The sequence below is a fragment of the Balaenoptera ricei genome, chromosome 3 (assembly GCF_028023285.1).
Source record: "Balaenoptera ricei isolate mBalRic1 chromosome 3, mBalRic1.hap2, whole genome shotgun sequence".
NCBI classification, from domain to species: Eukaryota; Metazoa; Chordata; class Mammalia; order Artiodactyla; family Balaenopteridae; genus Balaenoptera; species Balaenoptera ricei.
The window spans coordinates 139,773,417-139,792,890 of NC_082641.1; the positions used below are offsets into that span (position 1 = coordinate 139,773,417).

At 48.4% G+C, this 19,474-nt stretch overlaps 1 protein-coding gene across 3 annotated transcripts in view; it reads right to left on the reverse strand.

The window, feature by feature from the left end:
• The window catches only part of CCNJL (cyclin J like), a 56,396-nt gene that overhangs the window by 4,605 nt on the left and 32,317 nt on the right, over nucleotides 1–19,474 (reverse strand). For all 3 annotated transcript variants that reach the window (XM_059917623.1, XM_059917625.1, XM_059917622.1), the window contains exon 4: nucleotides 879–1,181. In XM_059917623.1, the coding sequence (XP_059773606.1) occupies nucleotides 879–1,181 (303 nt within the window). The remainder of the gene's footprint in view (nucleotides 1–878; nucleotides 1,182–19,474) is intronic.

A 19,474-nucleotide genomic window follows, 5' to 3' on the forward strand; every position in this document is an offset into this window, starting at 1 on the left:
TCCCACAATTCTCATGAAGAACGGTTGGTTATCAGCGCATTATTATGCTGTCTTAAACTGTTTATGACTTTCAATGATTTCAACATTTGCCTGTTAAAGTATGAATTAGCCAGGGTGCTATGGTTACAGACACAGTCAGAGTCAGACTCCCCAGGTTCAAATTCCAGCAATGGCCTTGGGTAAGTTACTTCAGGTCTTGAGTATCAACTAAGGAAACTGATTCGTAAAATGAGAATAGCACAAATGATTTTCATGTGAAGTCGCTGTGAAGTTCAAATGAGATAATGCATGCAGAGCACTAAAATAAGGTGCCTGGTATATAGTAAGTGCTCATTTAATGCTTGATATCACAATTGTTGATGTTGTTACTGATATTATTGATATTTGGTTTGCAGTGGGTTATCACGTGGTTGTATCAACGGTATTTCTGACCTAGTGTTGTACTTAATACCTAGATCTTTAGACACTTCAAATAAAAGCCCCCAAACAGGGTAAAAGTTTACTGCTAAAGCAGATGTAAACATAATCCTCTCTCCCACCCTACCTGTATGATGATAGCTCTTCCGGTGTGACCTACTTGTGGATTTGCATTGTGCTCCAGATTAGTGTATGAAAAACTACCAGGTGATGAGTAAATAGACAGGCTACCAGCTGCCTGCATACAAGCTGCTGCTTCTCTTCTACACGTTACTGCTAACACACACATGGTCGAATCGTCGCTCCTTCTCTGCTGATCCCTGCCAAGTGGAGTGATCTGGTGATTTGGGTGGATGGGCCCCCATCAGCAAGGACTCCCTGGGGCAGGCCTCTCAGGGCCCCTGACCCCGGCCCCCCTGGGTGGGTGGGGAAGGGCGGACAGGCCCTGACATCAGCCCCACCTTGCAGGGTGACCTCTAGGAAGTAGTGGGCGTACTCCTTGAGGCACTCTTTGGTCTTGCGGGGGCAGGTGGTGGGCCAGCTGTGGCAGTGGTGGTCCTTCTGGCTGACGGAGGCCAGGAGGTAGTAGTCGAGGAAGTGGGCGGGCGTGGGCAGGCAGAGGTTCCAGCTGAAGGCCTCCAGCAGCAGCAGCTCCGTGCTCAACAGCTCCTTCTTGGTAAGGGAGAAGTTCTGGCTGCTCAGGATCCTCGTGCTGTTTATCTGCTCCAGCTTGGGGACGTGGTCTTCCCTGTCCTCGAACTTACCTGAGGGAGAAGCAGAGGTTACTGGGACTTTTACAACACTTGCTGTAAAAGCCCACCTTAAAGTACCTGGACGGTGCTGGCAGGGAGGAGAGCAAGCCCAAAGGCTCACATTCCAGATCTGTCACACCTGGGCTCGAATCCCCGGGCCATCACTTCCAGCTGTGCTGTGTGGTCATGGAAAGGTGTCTCACCCTCTCTGTGCCTCAGTTCTTTCACATGTAAAATGGAACTTACACATCCTAAAGCTTTTGTTAGATTCAATGGGAAACCTCACACCAAATGTTCAGACCAGCATGAGGATCACAGAAGGTGCTCAACAGCAGTTAGCAACAGCAGCAAGGGCCTGGGGAGTAAGGTGGCCCTCCCATCTGGTCCTCACTAATTCAGCCTCAGGACTGGTCAGGGGGCCATTGTCACGGTGACCTTGCAAATCTGGCCCTGTCCCTCCAGACGTGGAAAAGTCCTTCAGTGGCTCCCCAGTGTCTTCAATACTGAGTTTAAACTCTGTCAATGGGTTCTTAGTTTGGATTCCCCCAGACACAGTTTGCTTGGGATGTGAGCCTAGGAAAGATCTGTAAGTAGGAGAAGACAGGAAAGGGACAAAAGCCAAAACGGCACTTGACCTTGAAGAGGTTTCTGCACCCCTATGTTCACTGCAGCATTATTCACGACAGCCAAGACAACCTAAGTGTCCCCTTTCCGACGAATGGATAAGAAAATATAGTATTTATATACAATGGGATATTATTCAGCCATAAAAGAAGGAAATCCTGCCATTTGGGACAACATGGATGGACCTTGAGGGCATTATGTTAAGTGAATAATGAGAGAGTCAGAGAAAGACAAATACTGTTATGATATCTCTTACATGTGGAATCTTAAAAAAACAAACTCAGATACAGAGAGCAGATTGGTGGTTGCCAGAGGTGGGGGGTGAGGGATGTGAAGATGGTCAGAAGGGACAAACGTCCAGTTATAAGATAAATTGGTCCTGGGGATGCAACGTCGGGCATACTGACTATACTTAACCATGTTGCATATTTGAAAGTTGCTAAAAGAGTAGATCTTAAAAGTTCTCATTGCAAGAAAAAAAAGTCTAACTATGTGAGATTATGGATGTTAACTTATTGTGGTGATCATTTCACAATATATGCATATATCAAACCACTGTACGCCTTAAACTAATGCAGTCTGCCAACTGTATCTCAATAAAACTGGAAAACAAAAAAAGTGGCGTCATGTGACTTCCAAAGCGAGGCTTTAAGAGGCCTTGCATCTTCTGCCTTTGTCCCGCCTGGAGTGCCATTCCCAGACCTCTGTGCAAGGAAGCAAGTCTAGCCTATTGGAGGTGAAGAGGCCACAAGGAGGAGAACCAAGATGCCCAGGCAACAGCCCAGCCAGCACCGACTCTCACACACGTGAATGAGGCCACCCTGGACCTTCCAGGCCAGTGGATCCTCCAGCAACTGTATGAAGGAGTCCAGGTAATACCAGCACAGGAACCATCAAGCGACCCCCATCGTTGTTGTTTTAAATCACTTAGTTTTGGGGTGATTTGTTTTGCAGGAACAGACAACTGGAATACATTCATATCAATGCACAGTGGCAAAAAGATGCGAAACCCCGCAGACAGACATGTCACACAGCCTGGGAAGTACTGAAGGAACAATGACCTCATACTGGAAGGTCCTGGAAATAATCTGCAGGAAATAAATCCACATGAAGCTAGATACAAACACACAGAAATAAAACACAAGCCCGGGGTTATCCCACTCAAGGGTCAAGGGAACCGAGGATTTCCACAGCAATGTCCCCCTGGCAGTCATCAGTTGTGGAGGGCCCTAGTGGCAGCCTCTGCTGTGGAGGGCTCCGCAGGCAGGGGGCGTGCAGCCCCCACACCCTCACTCGGGGGAACCACGCACACCTGGCTGTAGCCTCGGCCACGGAAGTTCTCTGCAGGCACCGTGCCCTCCTTGCCTACGAGCCTTCGTCTGCACAGCCCCTCTGCCCAGAGCACCCTTCCCCATCCCCTCTTCACTCCGCCAAGCTCACCCGGTCCTTCACCTCAAAGCCACTGCCCTCTGGAAACCTTCCCTGACCATGGTCCCCACGTGCTGCCCGATGCCCACATCGGATGGTGGCGGCCTTGGTCTGGTCGCCTTGGCCTCCAAGCCTAACCTCACTGGGTGCAGGACAGCTGCGGGAGCAGGTGTCGGAAGAGGCAGTGGGCGACCAAGCTGAGCTCCGAGCACACATCTGTGCCGATGAAGGGAACAGCCAACAAATCATCCACACACCTGGGCTCAACTGCCAGCGCCCCCGACCCAGTTCTCAGCAGACGCTCAGGCTCGCTGAGAGATAAGGGCGTAACCACTTCAGGCCGGCAGCCCTGCAGCAGATACAAGACATTCCTCACTAAGGCCTCAAAAGACATCACGAGAAATGAAACACTGACTCTGGGAGGCCTGCATCCTTCTTCTCGGGGAGCCAGGCGACAGTCCACTGGGTGGGCAGAGGTGGTGACGTGAAGCTCTGGTGCTTGCCACGGGGGAGCAGAGACGATGCTGACCGGTCCCGAAGCGGCTTGCAGCAAAGCAACCCAGCCTCATCTCCTTCCCGAGCCCCATCCACGGCCCCGCCGGCAGAGCACACACCTTACTCCCTTGCCTTGTACCAGGGCAACTCGGGCAGGAAAAGGTGAGGACAGTGCTGCCCCTTCCCCAAGGGGAAGAGGCTCTTGAACGCCAAAGTCCCGGGTAGGGGGGATCCTGCTGACCAGGCCTTGCTGCCTTCCGCAGCCTCAGGGCCCCTCGCCCTCCCAAAGCACTGGGTCCAGCCACACTTGGAATCTGGCCCCTCCTCCAGTGGGCGTGCTCATCCCCTCACCCCCTTATCATGTGTCCTCCAGAGCTCAGTTCAGAGGCCACTCGGTGCCATCAACGCACTTCTCACACTCAGATTGTTTCATCTCAAATAGGAGTATCAGTGGCCAGCACCTGACCATGAATAGGTCACTAACAAGTGTGAGCCCCAGAAGGATGGGAACCATGTCCCACGTATTCAAAGGTGTGCCCCGAGGTGCCAGCACAGTCCCCGGCACACAGTAGATGCCCAATGCCTATCTGTTGAGAGAATGAATGGTTCTCTCTGGATAGCTGAATTGTAGGCCATCTGAATTGTTCTCTGATGCTCTCTGATTATCTGTATCGGCTATTTTTTTCTCCAACAATTCACTTGTTCTTTATGCAAATTAAAAAGAAAGAAAACAATACTTTTCTTGCAAAATTGTCAAGGTTTCCCTGAACCTTGGGCTGACCTGAGCCAATGCTGTTCCCAGGCACTCAATAGCTAGAGCTCTTTTCTTCCCAGAGCAGAGGGTGGCATGGTGAAGGTCACAGCTCTGGCAGAAACCTTTGCATCTGGTGCCTTTAAAATGGAGAGATCTGGCGTCAGCACCTTAACCAAGCGATCAAATGTAGCATCGCTATTGCATCGTGCCAGCGGTGGCACCAAGACCCTTCCACGGTCTTGCTGGCAGCCAGCAATCTATTCCGACCGGCAGATGTGCTCAATCAGATTAATTTCTCCCTGCCCTCAGTGCTTTTCAAACCTTTCAGAGTTCTGCCTTTTCCCCAGCCACCAGGCCCAGAAAGGATCACCCTCAAATGGAAGGGGCCATGGATTACTGAGGAATCTGATTCACCTGCTCCCTCGGCTCCCCACACTGGGGAGGCTACCTGGGGACCCACGGCACTGCAGAGCAGGGCAGAGCTGGGTCTGAATCCTCGACAAGTTGACCCTGGCCCTAAAAGCACTGAACTCCACAGGCTGTTCATTTCTTCTCTAGGAATCCGCCCCACACGGAGAAAGCATGGCTATGCAGGATGCAAAGTGCTGTAAGAAGTACCCAGCACACAGGAATGGACAGAGCTCCCATGCTGGGCCGGGCACCAGGCTTTGTGCTGGACACACACCAGATCCTCCCAGGCAGGTTCTGTTCAGAGCCCCAGAGGCTCAGAGAAAAAGCTCACGCAAGCACTCAGCTCCACACCTAGGAGTGACCTCGCAGCCCCCGCTCTTAGCGAACAACACATTTCACAGCCAGCAAAGATTTTATGAGTTTCCTGGTGTTGCACGTGCCGGGCAGACGTTTCCTCCCCTCCTCCCATGACCATGAGCCGGGCAGCCCTTTGTCCCCAGCCCGCCACCACCGAGCACCGCCACTCAGCAGCTTGCTCCTTATTGACAAACGGCACAGACAACAGATGCCTGGGAGTCTCTAGGCAGGTCCCCCGGGAGGGGCGGGGGACAGAAGTCCGAGTCTTTCCAAGTCAGACAAGAGCCACAGACTGTCTTCAACTTGTTTGATGTACTTTTTATTTGGAAAAGTTTCAAATCCACAGGAAAGAAGAAAGAACTGAACAATGAACCCAGATGACCCTTCCCCAGATTCACCAACAGCTGACACGGAGCCACACAATTGCCGTGTGTGTGTGTGTGTGTGTGTGTGGTATATAAATATTGGTTTTGCTGGACCATTTTTTAATTAAGTTGCAGGCATGACATGCCACCCCTGGATATTTCAGCATCCATCCCTGAGGTCATTTTCCTACCTAATTGCAAGAACACCAGCATTAATGTAGTTAACATTTTCTAACATTCAATCCATATTTGACTTCCCCCAAGGGTCCCAAAAATGCCTTTATAATCTCTGTTTTTTTGATCCAGATCCAAAAGGTTACACATGGTGTCTGTTACATCTCTTTGGTCCCATTCTTTGTTTGTTTTTCATGACATGGACTCTTTGGATGAATCCAGGCCAGCTGTACAATGTCCCGTATTCTGGCTTCCCTGATTGTTTCCTCATGATCAAACGGTTTGAGCAAGAAAACTACAGAGGTGACGTTTTGTCCCTCTTAACAGATCACATCAGGAATTATACAACATCAATTTGTCCCAGCAATAGCGATGTTACATTTGATCGCTTGGTTAAGGTGCTGACGCCAGATCTCTCCATTTTAAAGGTACCATTCTCCTGTGAAACTAATAAGTCATCTGTGAGGTGCCACCTCAAGAATAAGTGAATATCCTGTTTCCCAACAGCCTTTAACTCAGTGGTTTGGGATCCACGGAGGACCCTTTCCTGAATAAATTATTACGTTGGGGTTGAAAAAAAGAATTTTTAACAATTCTGCCGTTTCATCTACATTTTTCTTTTTGGATATTCACACTGTCCCAAATTTGAACAGTGGGAGCACTGTCGACATACTAAGTTTAAAAAAAAAAAAATCCTAAGCCTATCAAAGCACTCACCCTGAATCTGGGAGGCCAGCCACATGCACGTGAGCCCGTAGTGTTGGTGGTAGTGGTGAAACATGCAAACAACGCCTCTGAGGGTGCTCTGCACACCAGCTGACTGGGCGCTCCCACACGCCCAGGGGCTGCTGCACAGACAGCCTGAGCCACACTTGGCAGGTCACAGAGTTAGTTAGTGGACGGATGACCGTGAGGCCACCAAGTGACCTAAACTCTTAACCGCAGACTAGGCCACAGTGGCCAGACACCGTAAGCCAGCAAGCCTCAGGAGTGACGCTCACACACTGGCTTTTTTTTTTTTTTTTCCTCTCTCTTTTTTTAAATGGCATTTAAAGAAATTATAGTAAAATGCACATAACAGAAGATGTACCATTTTAACCGTTTTTAACTGTACTGTTCAGGAGCATTAAGTACATTCACACTATTGTGTAACCAATCTCCAGAACTCTTTTCATCTTGCAAAACTGAAACTCTATACCCATTAAACAATTCCCTGTTTCCCTCCACCAACCCCTGATAACCACCTTTCTACTTTCTGTCTCTGTGAATTGACTAAATACTGGCTCTTTCTTCTTCTACCTACTGTCCTGACAATCAAGCCTTAAAACAGACCAAACAGATTCCTGACTTTTCTGAAGTAGGGTCAAGAGAAGAAGTATTTTTAGTTGCTTAAAAAACAAAACAAAACAAAACAAAAACCAAACTCTTTATTTTGGAAAAATTTTTAAATACAAAAAAAATAGAGAAAATGTTATAATGAACCCCCATGAATGCATTATGCAGCTCTAAGGCTCATCCACATTTACACTGCCTTTAGAAAAATTCTTAAACAGAAACATAAACAGCACAGAATGGGAGTCTGTAAAAAGCCAGTGTTGCCCGTTTCTCAAGCCCAGGCCCAGCGCTGCCCACTCTCTAGTAGACAGGTCCCAGTTAATCCCCCCAACAGTCCCTCATGCCTGGCAAGATGCCCATTTACAGACTCATTCAGGATTACCTGCTGCCCATTCAGGAGCTAAACCTAGGCTCAGACATGAGGCCAAAGTTCCCAGGCTAAAGAGAACCAGGTTTTAATGCAATAGCTACTAAAACTATTCTTCTTTGCTAAAGAAGTACCATGCCTTTAAAAACAGTCAAAGCTGCTCTTTCTGAAGAAAGGCCTCTCTCCTATTTGAAGTCCTCCCCCCGCCCTTCATCTGAGAACGAGAAACAAAATTTGATGAGGAATTGAGACCCCATGGCTACCCTCCCCCTTCCCGCAGCTCCCTGCCCTACTCTGTATGCTGCTGATGATAAAGGGAAGGGAGGGAGGCAGGTCAGAGGGTAAAGAGCTGCCCCAATGGCTCCCTGGCCCTCCAGGTGGACCTGACATCTTCTGAGCTGACTGTAGAAAAGAGCTGGGAGGTACAGGAGCTGAGGACCCAAGAGGAAAGAGAAAGCCCTGGGGGAAAGGGCTTTTCACCAGTACTTGGGAGAGAAAGCACTGGGCCCTGTAGTCCCCAGGCTGGGACAGGCTGAGTGGAGACCTTTCTGATACTAATTCTTCCTTCTTCAGATTCTTCCTTCATCGAAGGGGAGAGCAGTGGCCATTAGGTGGGGCAGAACCGGCCAGCTTTATTTACAGCTAGTCCTGAGGATATTTAATGAGGGCTGAGCATCCTGTTACCAGGGAGAACCCGGATTCTGGGGGAGGTCCTGACTGGAAACAGGCAAGAATGCTCCCCTTTTCCCTCCAAGGACTTTGAGTTCAGGCTCAAGTGCTAGTTCTCCATCCTTCCTGCTGTTATGACCTGCATGACTTTGGCAATCTCTTGGAAACCCACACCCCAAAGGGTGGTTGGGAGGGCTCAAGGAGATAGTAGGTATGTGACTGGCACAGGACCCAGGGCATAGGAAGCGCCCCATAAATGGTAGCAGATGCTGCTATTATTTACTGAACATTGTTATTTATTCCTTGCACGCCAGACCTGTGATCTTTCTTCTGAAGCCCTATTAGTTGGGTAGAGATGAACTAGAGTTGGCAGCCGATGCTACAGACATTTTCTTACAGGCTCTGAAAAAGGGGTGGAAATAAGTCCAACCAAAGGCTCCCCCAGCTCCACCAATTCCACTGGCTGGGCTGTGAGGGATCCCCAGAGAGGACACTAGAGTGGCCCCAGCTTCCTTCCCCTGGATTGTGACCTTGAATTCCACCCTCCTGCTGGTGGTTCCAAGATTCACAGAGAGGGAGGACAAGGGCAGTGTGGGGTCCAAGGCCTTTCCCGGATGGGTCTTCCCCACAGGGGTGGGACTTTCCCAGGTGTCCCAGCTGGTTAGCAAGAAGCAGGGAATCCACACACTAGGATGTGAGCCCCGGAGGGCAGGGAGTTTCACACTTGGTTCCCCTCTGCATCTCAGGCTCCACGCACAGCACAGCAGGCATCAAGCAATGCAGGCAGTCCCGAGGGAGGGGCAGCCTCCATGGACCACGCTTGTTACGCCCTTGACAAGTGAACTCAGTGCATTCTGGGAACAACCCCAGGGGCTGGGAGTGTTTTCCACATGGAATCAGAAGCTCAGAAAGGTTAAGTGAGTTGCCCCAATCACCCAGCTGTGAAGGGCGAGAGCAAAATGAGAAGTCTGGCTGGCTACTTATTCCATGAGGATGGGGATTACATCTGTCTTGCAGAACATTATAGATCCCCTTCACCTAGCACAGCAGCCAGCACAAATTCAATACTTAATAGGTTTTTTTTAAACGAATACATAAATGGCTCCAAAGTCCAGAGCTTTCTATACCACAAGCAGGAAATCTCAGATACAATCACGAAGATCCCTGCAATTCCAGAAAGTCTCCATAGTGAGTTTATCTACCTGGACGCAGGAATTCCCATGGATGTGAGTGTCAGGTCAGCTGCAGCCTCCCCATCTAACCACCATGTTCTCTACAAATACTCATCTTCATCAATCCTCCTACTTATTCCAGAGCCTTTCCACTAAAGATTTGTATGATCAACAAGACTCAGTTTTTATTTCCAATGGCAGAACTGAAGTTGAAGAGTACATCTCCAACAGGAATACTTTCTGTAATAAAGAACAGCCTCCCCTAGAGAGTGTGGAGAACAGGGAGCCCTCTTACACTGTTGGTGGGAATGTAAGTTGGTGCAGCCACTGTGGAAAACGATATGGAGGTTCCTCAGAAAACTAAAAACAGAGCTACCATATGATCCAGCAATCCCACTCCTGGGCATATATCCGGAGAAAAACATGGTCCAAAAGGATACATGCACCCCAGTGTCCAGAGCAGCACTATTTACAATAGCCAGGACATGGAAGCAACAGAATGTCCATTGAAAGATGAAAGGATAAAGAAGATATAGTACATATACACAATGGAATATTACTCAGCCATTAAAAAGACTGAAATGCCATTTGCAGCTACATGGACGGACCTAGAGATTACCATCCTAAGTGAAGTAAGTCAGAAAGAGAAAGACAAATACCGTATGATATCACTTATATGTGGAACCTAAAATAAGACACAAATGAACTTATCTATGAAACAGAAACAGAATCACTAACATCTGTTCTCTAACAGATTGGTGATTGCCAAGGGAGACTGGTGGGGGAGGGATGGAGTGGGAAGTGGGGTTAGCAGATATAAGCTTTTATATATAGAATGGATAAACAACAAAGTCCTACAGTATAGCACAGAGAACTATATTCAATATCCTGTGATAAACCATAACGGAAAAGAAAATATTAAAAAAAGAATGTGTATATATATATATATATATATATATATATATATATATATATATATATATATAACTGATTCATTTCTTTGTAAAGCAGTAATTAACACAACACTGTAAATCAACACTACTTCAATTTTTAAAAATTAAAAAAAAAAAAGCTCTTTGGATTTTTGTAGTTATTGAGGCCAGAAGGTTGCTTCCTACTCGTCCCCAAAGGGGCATGCTCATATGTCCAGCAGACAAGTGTCTTTCCGAGGAACCAGGGGAGACAGATTTTGAGCAATCTGATGGAGAAGCCAGGAAGCTACTCTGGGGACGGCACCCTCCGAAAGGCTGTCTGACTTTGCGATGCAGCACGAAGAGGCAGAGCAAGCACGGTGCCAAGGGTCACCCTGGGTTCTCCAGAGGCTCAGCCACTCACCGGCTGTGTGGTCTGGGGCGAGTCTCAACCTCTGGGGCCCGTGCAATGGGAGGAACAGAAGGAGACAGAATGGTGGTGAGGATGACACAAGGGCTCGGTGTGCTCAGAACAGGGCCCAGCGCTCAACAAACATTGGAACGTGCGCCGCTTTATAAACCTCTGCTCGCTTCAGGACCAAGCGTGCAGTCACAGTCACAGGTGCAATAACAGCTTAATCTGTGAACAGGATTTGAGGTGGGAGAGAGAGAAAGCCAGGGACAGAGCAAGAAAACCCTCCGGCTATAAGACAGTGCTTCGGTGGTGGTTTTCAGGGAAGGGAGGAAGCTGTGAAGACCATAGCGGGTGGGAAGCGGGGAGCATGTGTCTCCCCCACGCTATCCCGCTGCACACATGCTGTGTCCAAGAGCTCCAGCCCCTCCAGAGACCTGGAGGTTAGGAAACGTCCTGCAAAAACAAGCCTGTAATCTCAGCCAGACCTGGGTGTCAGGGAGACGCGGCATGAAGGTGAAGCTCGGCTACCTTCCCTGGTTGAGCTCCCTTCCTTCCTCAGGACACAAAGAAAGGTCCGTAAGGAATGTCTACGGTCCCTGTCACTGAAGATTCCTTCCACACACACGTACCCACTGTGTGCTGAGCCTGGGAGATGGTGGGGCCCAAGACAGATCAAGTCCCCGTCCTCACCCTGCCTTACTGAGTCTCCCTCCTTCCCCTCCTCACAGCAAGGCTGCATCTCCAGTCTCTGGCACAGAGCAGAGCTCGATAAATACTGAACGCACGAATGAATGAAAACACATTTCTGACAGGCTGACTCAGTTCCTGAGTCCAACTCTGGACCGGAGGTGAGGTTGCAGGTGGTTGCTTTCTCCAGGAGGAAACTGTAAAAACGTCTCCGAGGTCAGAGGTGGCATTCGGCCAGCTGGGTCAGACACTGGCTTCCCTTCTGGCTGCGAGGACTTCCCTGTCTCAGGATGGAGCAACTGGTGGGATGACTTCACACGGTGGCCCCAGCAATGCCCAGGCTCCTTTGTGCTCCTCTTTACAAGGGACCCAAATAATATCATTGACTGTAACAGCCGGGGCCATGGGATGTGGCCCCTTGTCATGTACACGGCTGGCATCTGGGGCCTGGGTTACACTACAGAGTTCTCCCCTGTAATGAGGGTCACTGCTTTGCAGAATGCCCACTCCCGGCCCACCAGGGGCTGCCCTGGACTGGGCCTGACCAGGCTGCCGGCTGCAGGAAGAGCTGAGAGAGAGCTCTTCTAGGCTGTGGTGCTGAAGGCATGGATGGAGGGGTCCTGGGTCCTTTGTTGTTCCAACCTCTCTGCTTGGAGAAGGGAGGAGAAAGAGGAAGAGGAGAAGGGGGAAGGGAAGGGGGTAAGGGGAGGGGGAGGGAAAGGGGAGAAGGGGGAGGGGAGGGGGAGTGGAAGGAGGTGGGGGAAGGGAGGGGAGGGAAGGGGGAGGGGGAGGGGAGGAGCGCAGCAATCTTGGCCCCTTCCAGACGTGAAACACTGGTACTTAGGGTCGAAGTTTTCATCCAGGTCAGCTAAAACGTGCTCTGCAGCCTCGGAAAGCAGAGGAGCCAGGCATCTCCCAGAAACCTCTCTGTTTGCTTGTTTGAGTCTTCTTGCTACAGCCAAGGAAGAAAGCGATCTGGGACCTCCCTGGTGGCACAGCGGTTGAGAATCTGCCTGCCAATGCAGGGGACACGGGTTTGAGCCCTGGTCCGGGAAGATCCCACATGACACGGAGCAGCTAAGCCCGTGCGCCACAGCTACTGGGCCTGCACTCTAGAGCCCACGAGCCACAACTACTGAAGCCCGCACGCCTAGAGCCCGTGCTCCACGACAAGAGAAGCCACTGCAATGAGAAGCCCGCGCACCGCAACAAAGAGTAGCACCCGCTCGCTGCAACTAGAGAAAAGCCTGTGCACAGCAACGAAGACCCAATGCAGCCAAAATTAAATTAAAAATTAAATAAATAAATTTATAAAAATAAATAAATAATAATAAATAAATAAAAGAAAGTGATCTGCTGTGGGACAAATGCTGCTGTTGTGTAGCAGCTGAGAGCAAGGACTCGGGGGCAGGGTTGGGGGGCGGTGATGGCCACCTGGGTCCCCATCCTAGCTGTGTGCCAATGGGCAAGTTACCCAAGTACTAGGCCTCGGTTTCATCCTCTGTCAACTGAGGAAAATAACAGTGCCTACTTCACAGGATTGTTCTGAGGATTAAATGAGCAAACCCACACAAAGAATTCAAAACACTGCCTGGCATAGAAACAATAAATATTAACCGTTCCATGATCACTGAGGCCAGGATCTGCCCTCTACCCCCAAATTCTGATTATAGAAAAAAATGCAGTGAGTTTGCAAGTAGTTTTTATTTTATTCTTTATATTTTTTAATATTTTCTAATTTTCCACAAGGAACAAATACCACTCTCCTGCTGAGGAAAAGCAGTTTTAACTTCTCAGAAGACAAGATGCCACTGATGGGCCCCTAGAAGCCAGAACCGGCAAAGTAACTGCCAGAGAAGGTTTCTGAATGTGGATCTGCCCTAGTCCAAGACTAGGACATAGGGAAAGGCAAGGCATGCTCCTTGAAGACCATCTTGCAAATCCACTCCTAACATGAAAATAATCTCATCTCACCACCCAGAGAGGGGACAGGCTGGTGTATTTCCTTTGGGCCTGGAAGGGGCTTTTGTTTTTGTTTTGAGGACAGTGATCTTTATTTATTTTTTTTAATTTTTAAAAAATAAATTTATTTATTTTATTTATTTATTTTACTTATTTATTTTTGGCTGTGTTGGGTCTTCATTGCTGCGCATGGGCTTTCTCTAGCTGCGGCAAGCGGGGGCTACTCTTCGTTGCGGTGCGCGAGTTTCTCATTGCGGTGGCTTCTCTTGTTGTGGAGCACGGGCTCTAGGCACGCGGGCTTCAGTAGTTGTGGCTCGCGGGCTCTAGAGTGCAGGCTCACTAGTTGTGGCTCATGGGCTTAGTTGCTCCATGGCATGTGGGATCTTCCTGGACCAGGGCTCGAACCCATGTCCCCTACATTAGCAGGCAGACTCTTTACCACTGCGCCACCGTATAGCTGATTTACAATGTTGTGTTAGTTTCAGGTGTACAGCAAAGTGAATCAGTTATACATATACACATATCCATTCTTTTTTTTTTTTAGATTCTTTTCCCATATAGGCCATTACAGAGTATTGAGTGGAGTTCCCTGTGCTATACAGCAGGTTCTTATTAGTTATCTATTTGGAAGGGGTTTTAAAACCAACTGAAAGGTGCCTTGCTTTCAGTTGGTTTTATGATCCTTTGGGTTTACGATCTTTTGGTTTTACGAAAGGTACAATCGAGACCAATGCTGACCAGGCGGTGGGTGTCCCATGGAGGGCCGGCTGCTGTGACCAGGGGAGTGAACGCCCACCACGTGGAGCCCGAGTCTCCTAGGCAAAGCAAGGAGGGCCTCTAATCTGGAAGACAGTCTCTGGGTGTGGGGAACGGGTGCCTAATGAACGACTCTGAGCTCTGCCCTCTCAGACTTCAGCACTAGCAGGAGAATGCGTATAATGCAATTCTGGCCGTAAGAGCGGAGAAGGTACTACAAGACACGAGTATTCACTACAGAGAGGGTTCAAGGCTACTGTAAATAAAAAGAAAATAAAGATGAATGCCTAGCTCCCAGCAGGCAAACTGCAGACAGCGTGAGGAGCAGACAGGGTGCCCAACGTCAATGTCCGGGTCTTTGTGTGAGCCGGGCTGTTCTCCTAACAGTAAGGACACTTGGATTTTCTCAGAAGGGCGACTGGCTTGTTCTTGGCAGGTGCCCAGAGACCTGCTGGTCATGCTTGGCTTGAAGGCTGCTTCTTTAGGCCGGGGACTTGATCTGCTTTGTGCCCTACAGTCTCCCAGGCTCAGCGCATAGTAGGTACATGTGTGTGGAATGAACCATCGTCAACGAAAGGGCCTGTAGGCACCCCTACTGTTCACCCCCGTCTCCCCGGGGCTGAACACAGCATCTGGCATATAGCAGAGGTGGAATAAATGTTTTTTGACTGGTTTACCCATGCTGGGTCAAGGGCTCCTGAACACTGCATGATTAATGAACCCATGCAGCTCAAGATTCCCCCTCCCCTCAAAAAACTCCAGGCCTTGGCCAAACAGGTCTGGGCACTAGAACTGCTAAGGCAAATGGTGTGATTTCTGAATTTCCAGCCCAGCCAGCTATCCAACTGGTACGTCACACAAAATCCCTCCCCCCCAAATAGTTCTAAGCCTGACAGTCTGCAGAGATGGGAACAGGAAATGGAAAATCACCGTGTCCTCACTCACTGCGCCGTAACACTGGAGCCCCGAGCCCGGATCTGCTCAGCGTGGCCCTCACGTGACAGACCACTGTTTTCAGTCCGCCCATGCTGCATGGCCACCGCCGAAATGTCACCGATTAGAAGATGTACCACTGATGTTGCAGCAGCTTTTTTGGAGGAAATAATAAACTATGGTCATATGAAGCACACACATCAAAGGTAAGACCTATCCTGGTTTCTGAAATGTGAAACCATGGCAGGGAGGAAACTGAGTGCTGGCCACTCTTGCATGAGAGGCAGGGAGTGTTAAATTATTTCCTGCACGGGGGCAGCCATATTTCCTCGCAGATTTGGGTTTAATTCTATACATAAATCTTACGCTTTGTCTGAAGTACACCCCTGAACAAGGCCACCTGGAAAAATTGCTCCCTTTGCATCTGCTGCCTATAATTAGTGCCCCAGAGGGGTCCCAAGCATTCCTAGCTTTGGGGGGAGCTGGGATGCCTTCCTTCATCCTTGTCCAGAAGGGAAATCCAGGAGGGATTAGGACTGCTTCTCCCCCACTTTGCTGTCAAAGAAGCTGCTTCTCAGTCATCAAAGCAGGGGGAGGGGAGGGGAGGGATGCAGGGATGAGAGAGGGGGAGTGAGGTACTTTTCTAGGAGAAAGACAGGCCTCTCCTAGAATCTCCCCCGAGACCCAGAGGCAGTGCCTTTTTTGGTACCTGCCCTAAGAGATGAGGCTACTGATTTCTGGCTTAAGGAACCTTAAAAGCAGTTGGTCTGGGAACTCATTTCTCACCTGGACACCCTGGACAGGACAAGGCAGAAAGGCAGGATGCAAATGTACTCTCTGCTGGGAGCATAGACAGAAGCTCAAAGTGTACAGTGATGAGGGGCCAGGATGGGGGAGGGACAATGCTCCTCTTCTGATGCTGTGTTGCTCTCGTGAAGAAGCACGTGCTTCCAAAGGCTCCCACACACTAAGTTCAATTTAAGAAAAAAGGGATCTGCTCAGCTGTTGGTCAAAACCTCTGCAAGGCAATTCAGTGCTACCCACCAAAATCTTAAATGCACACACCTCTGACCAAAGCAATCCCACAGACATACCTCAGTGTGCAAATATGCAGAGGAAAGGACAGCTGTTGTCATATTGTTTAAAGCAGTAAAAAGAAAAAAAAAAAAAAGATGGCAATGTAAATATCCATCGACAGAGGAGTCATTCTATAAATGTCAGTGTTTATAATATGGAGAACTCTGCAGTCAGTAAAAAGAGTAAGGTAAATCCATACAGACGGGAAAGATGTTCCCTAATGTACCATGAAGAAAACACCTATGTTATTAATCCACTTGTGCAAATGTAAGGGATTCTGATTATTCACTGTGCACACTGATCTGGTGAATACAGAACCACGCTCCTAGGGGAAGATACAGGGTTAGGTTCCTTTGAGCCTCTGATCACAACTGATCAACACATAACCCTTTTTGTGTATTTCTGTTGACTATATTGTTGATTCATGATCATTGGACTCACAGCCAACAGCACTTACACCTTATACCTGAGCAAAGCTTACCTAACACACACATTTTCTCCTAAGGTACACACATCACAGCCTTCCCAAACGTAGGAACACGACACTGCAATTTAGCACGATGGTTAGGGCCCGTTTTACACAGCAAAAACACCAACAAGCAGAAAAATGAGAAAACATGGCACTAAACAGCAAAAAAAGGACACCTGTTATTAGTATGAGAGCTGAGAAGGCACAGCGCTGCCTTGTTTGACCTCAGCTGGGAACACGCACGCCAGACGATTCACATCTTCTGCTGCTCAGCACGTGTCCACACATGACCCGAAAAGTTCCAGGAGTATTGATTTTGGGGTTACAAATAAATTTTAGTGAGTAGGCGAATTCACAAGTGGAATCTTGGACTCATGAGGGCTGACTGTATGTTTGTATATGCACAGAACATTTCTAGAAAATACACTCGGTCGATTTTGGAAAAAGATGTAAGGAACTGTTCCCAGAAGTTATCTCTGGAGAATGAGATAGGCAACAGATTTTTTATTTTATTCTTTGAATCTCATTTACAAGTGAGCATACCATTTCTAATTTTAAAACTCTACAGGAGGGAGATGGGCCTTTCTACAGGTAAGCACAGCAGAGCATGACAGACTCAACGTCGGGCTACGGGACCCTGCCCTGCAGGAGGACCCATGTGCAGAGAGGGGTCCTTCCCTTGCAGAGGCCGTGGGACCACCCTCCTGCTTGATGTTTCCCTCTCCTGGGGAGGAGGATGAGGGCTGAGATGAAGGCCAGCATTGGACTCAGGCTCACCTACAAAAATATGGAAGTCAGAACTTTATTCCAAGAAACAGATGGACTTGTCCCCCTGAGCTTTCATGGCTTTTCACAAACCAGAAGCCAGGAGCAGGACAGGGCTCACCAGCAACTCAGCACTAAGAAACCTTGCTTTCCCAGGGAGTGGGGTGGGGGTCTGGAAGCCACAATGAAAGAAAACAGAAGTTTGCAAAGAGAAAGTGTGATGGAATTGGGATTAGAAAGGGAAAAAAAGAATCAAAAAAGGAGGAAGGGAGGGAATCTGGCAATTTTGTTTACGGGCAGTTTTTTTTTTCTTTTTTGGCTGCACCACGTGGCATGTGGGATCTTAGTTCCCTGACCAGGGATCAAACCCGTGCCCCCTGCATTGGAAGCGAGGAGTCTTAACCACCGGACCACCAGGGAAGTCCCTTTACGGGCAGTTTATACGGCTGTTAATCTATGGTTCACTACCTCCTCCCACCCCCAGAAATGAAAATAGGTTTGTTTTCCCATTATGAAAATACATAAGTACATCTAGATCTGGAAGGATACACCCCAAACTTTGGGAATGGGACTATGGATTTGGGGGGAAACAATTTTTTTACACTAAGTCCTTCTGTATCTTTTGGATGTTTTTAACAATAAAAATGTATATCATACTTTTTGTATCATCATCATAAGATCTTACATTTAAGGCCATGCTACCGTAGCAATACCACCGAGCATGCCTCTTGTCTTTCTGGTTTTCTTTCCCTCCCTCTCTCCTTCCTCAGGCCAGTCCATGCCCTGAGGCTAAGAACTCAGCAGCCAGTCATCTCTGAGCAGTGACAACCAGGCAAAAGTAAAACTCCCAAGTTTCCTTAAAAAGTTCAACATAGAATGACCATATATGACCAGCAATTCCACTCCTGGGTTACTACGCAAAAGAATTGAAAATAGATGTTCAAACAAACTGGTACCCAAGTAAATATTTACAGCAGCACTAATCCTAATAGCCAAAAGTGAAAACAACCAAAATGTCCATCAACAGATGAATGGATAAAAACAAATGTGGTCTATCCATACAACAGAGATTATTTAGCCATAACAAGGAATGAAATACTGATACATGCTACAACATGGATGAACCCTGAAAACAGAAAGTGAAAGAAACCAGACACAAAAGGTCACATGTTGTATGGTTCCTTTTCATTTGAAATACCCATAATAGTCAACTCTATACAGACACAGAATAGACCGGTGGTTGCCAGGGGCTAGGGGTGGGAAGGAATGGGGAGTTACTGCTTAATGGGTACATGGGCTCCTTTTGGGGCGATGAACGTGTTCTGGATCTAGAGAGAGGTGATGGCTGCAGAACAGCGTTAATGTACCAAATGCCACGGAACCGTACACTTTACAGTGGTTAAAACGGTAGAGTCTATGTTGTGATATGAATTCTACCTCAATTGAAAAAAATAAAGCAAAATTCCAAACTGTGTGACCTTGGGCCTCTCTGAGCCTACAGGATGGTCAGACGACAGCACAATCACATAGGCTGGTTGTGAGGCTTCCACGTGATGTGTGTATAAAGTGCTTGGCACAGGGCTGGGCGTGTAGAAAGGGACCAGCGAGCAACGAAGCTGCCCCCGTCGGGACGACAATCATTATGTGGCACTGTGAAAGCCAGCTCACCTGCAAGTGGTGGGGTTTCTGTGTTGTCAAATTGTCCTTTTAATTAAACAACAACAACCAACAGACAGTTGGGGAGGGGTGCTATGTAAGATGAAAGACTAAAGAAGAGAGTGGCCCTTCTCTATTTATGGTATATTTATATCTAGATTATATTTATAGTAGAATTCTCTCCTGTGTTAAGGAAGGAAATGCAGAAAACTTGGTCATAGAAAGGCAAAGGGTGGCTTTGCCAGTGGTCCCCCATGGAACAACCCACAAGCTCTTGCTTTTCTGCCCCCTTCCACAGGCTTGGAGACATGGGTCCTTGACTGGCTCCTGTTTTATGGGGGCAGAAGGGGCTATGTGTAGGTGAGAGGGCTCCACCTATGCAAAGGCCCTTATCTGGAAGCAGCTTTAAAAACCTAAGAACGGACAGGTGCGGGCAAGAAGGACTGTCCCCCTTCTTATCTGGGAATTAATTATTTGCAACAAAATTAGCAGAACTCAGAACTTTCCTGAGGCAAGGTGAACC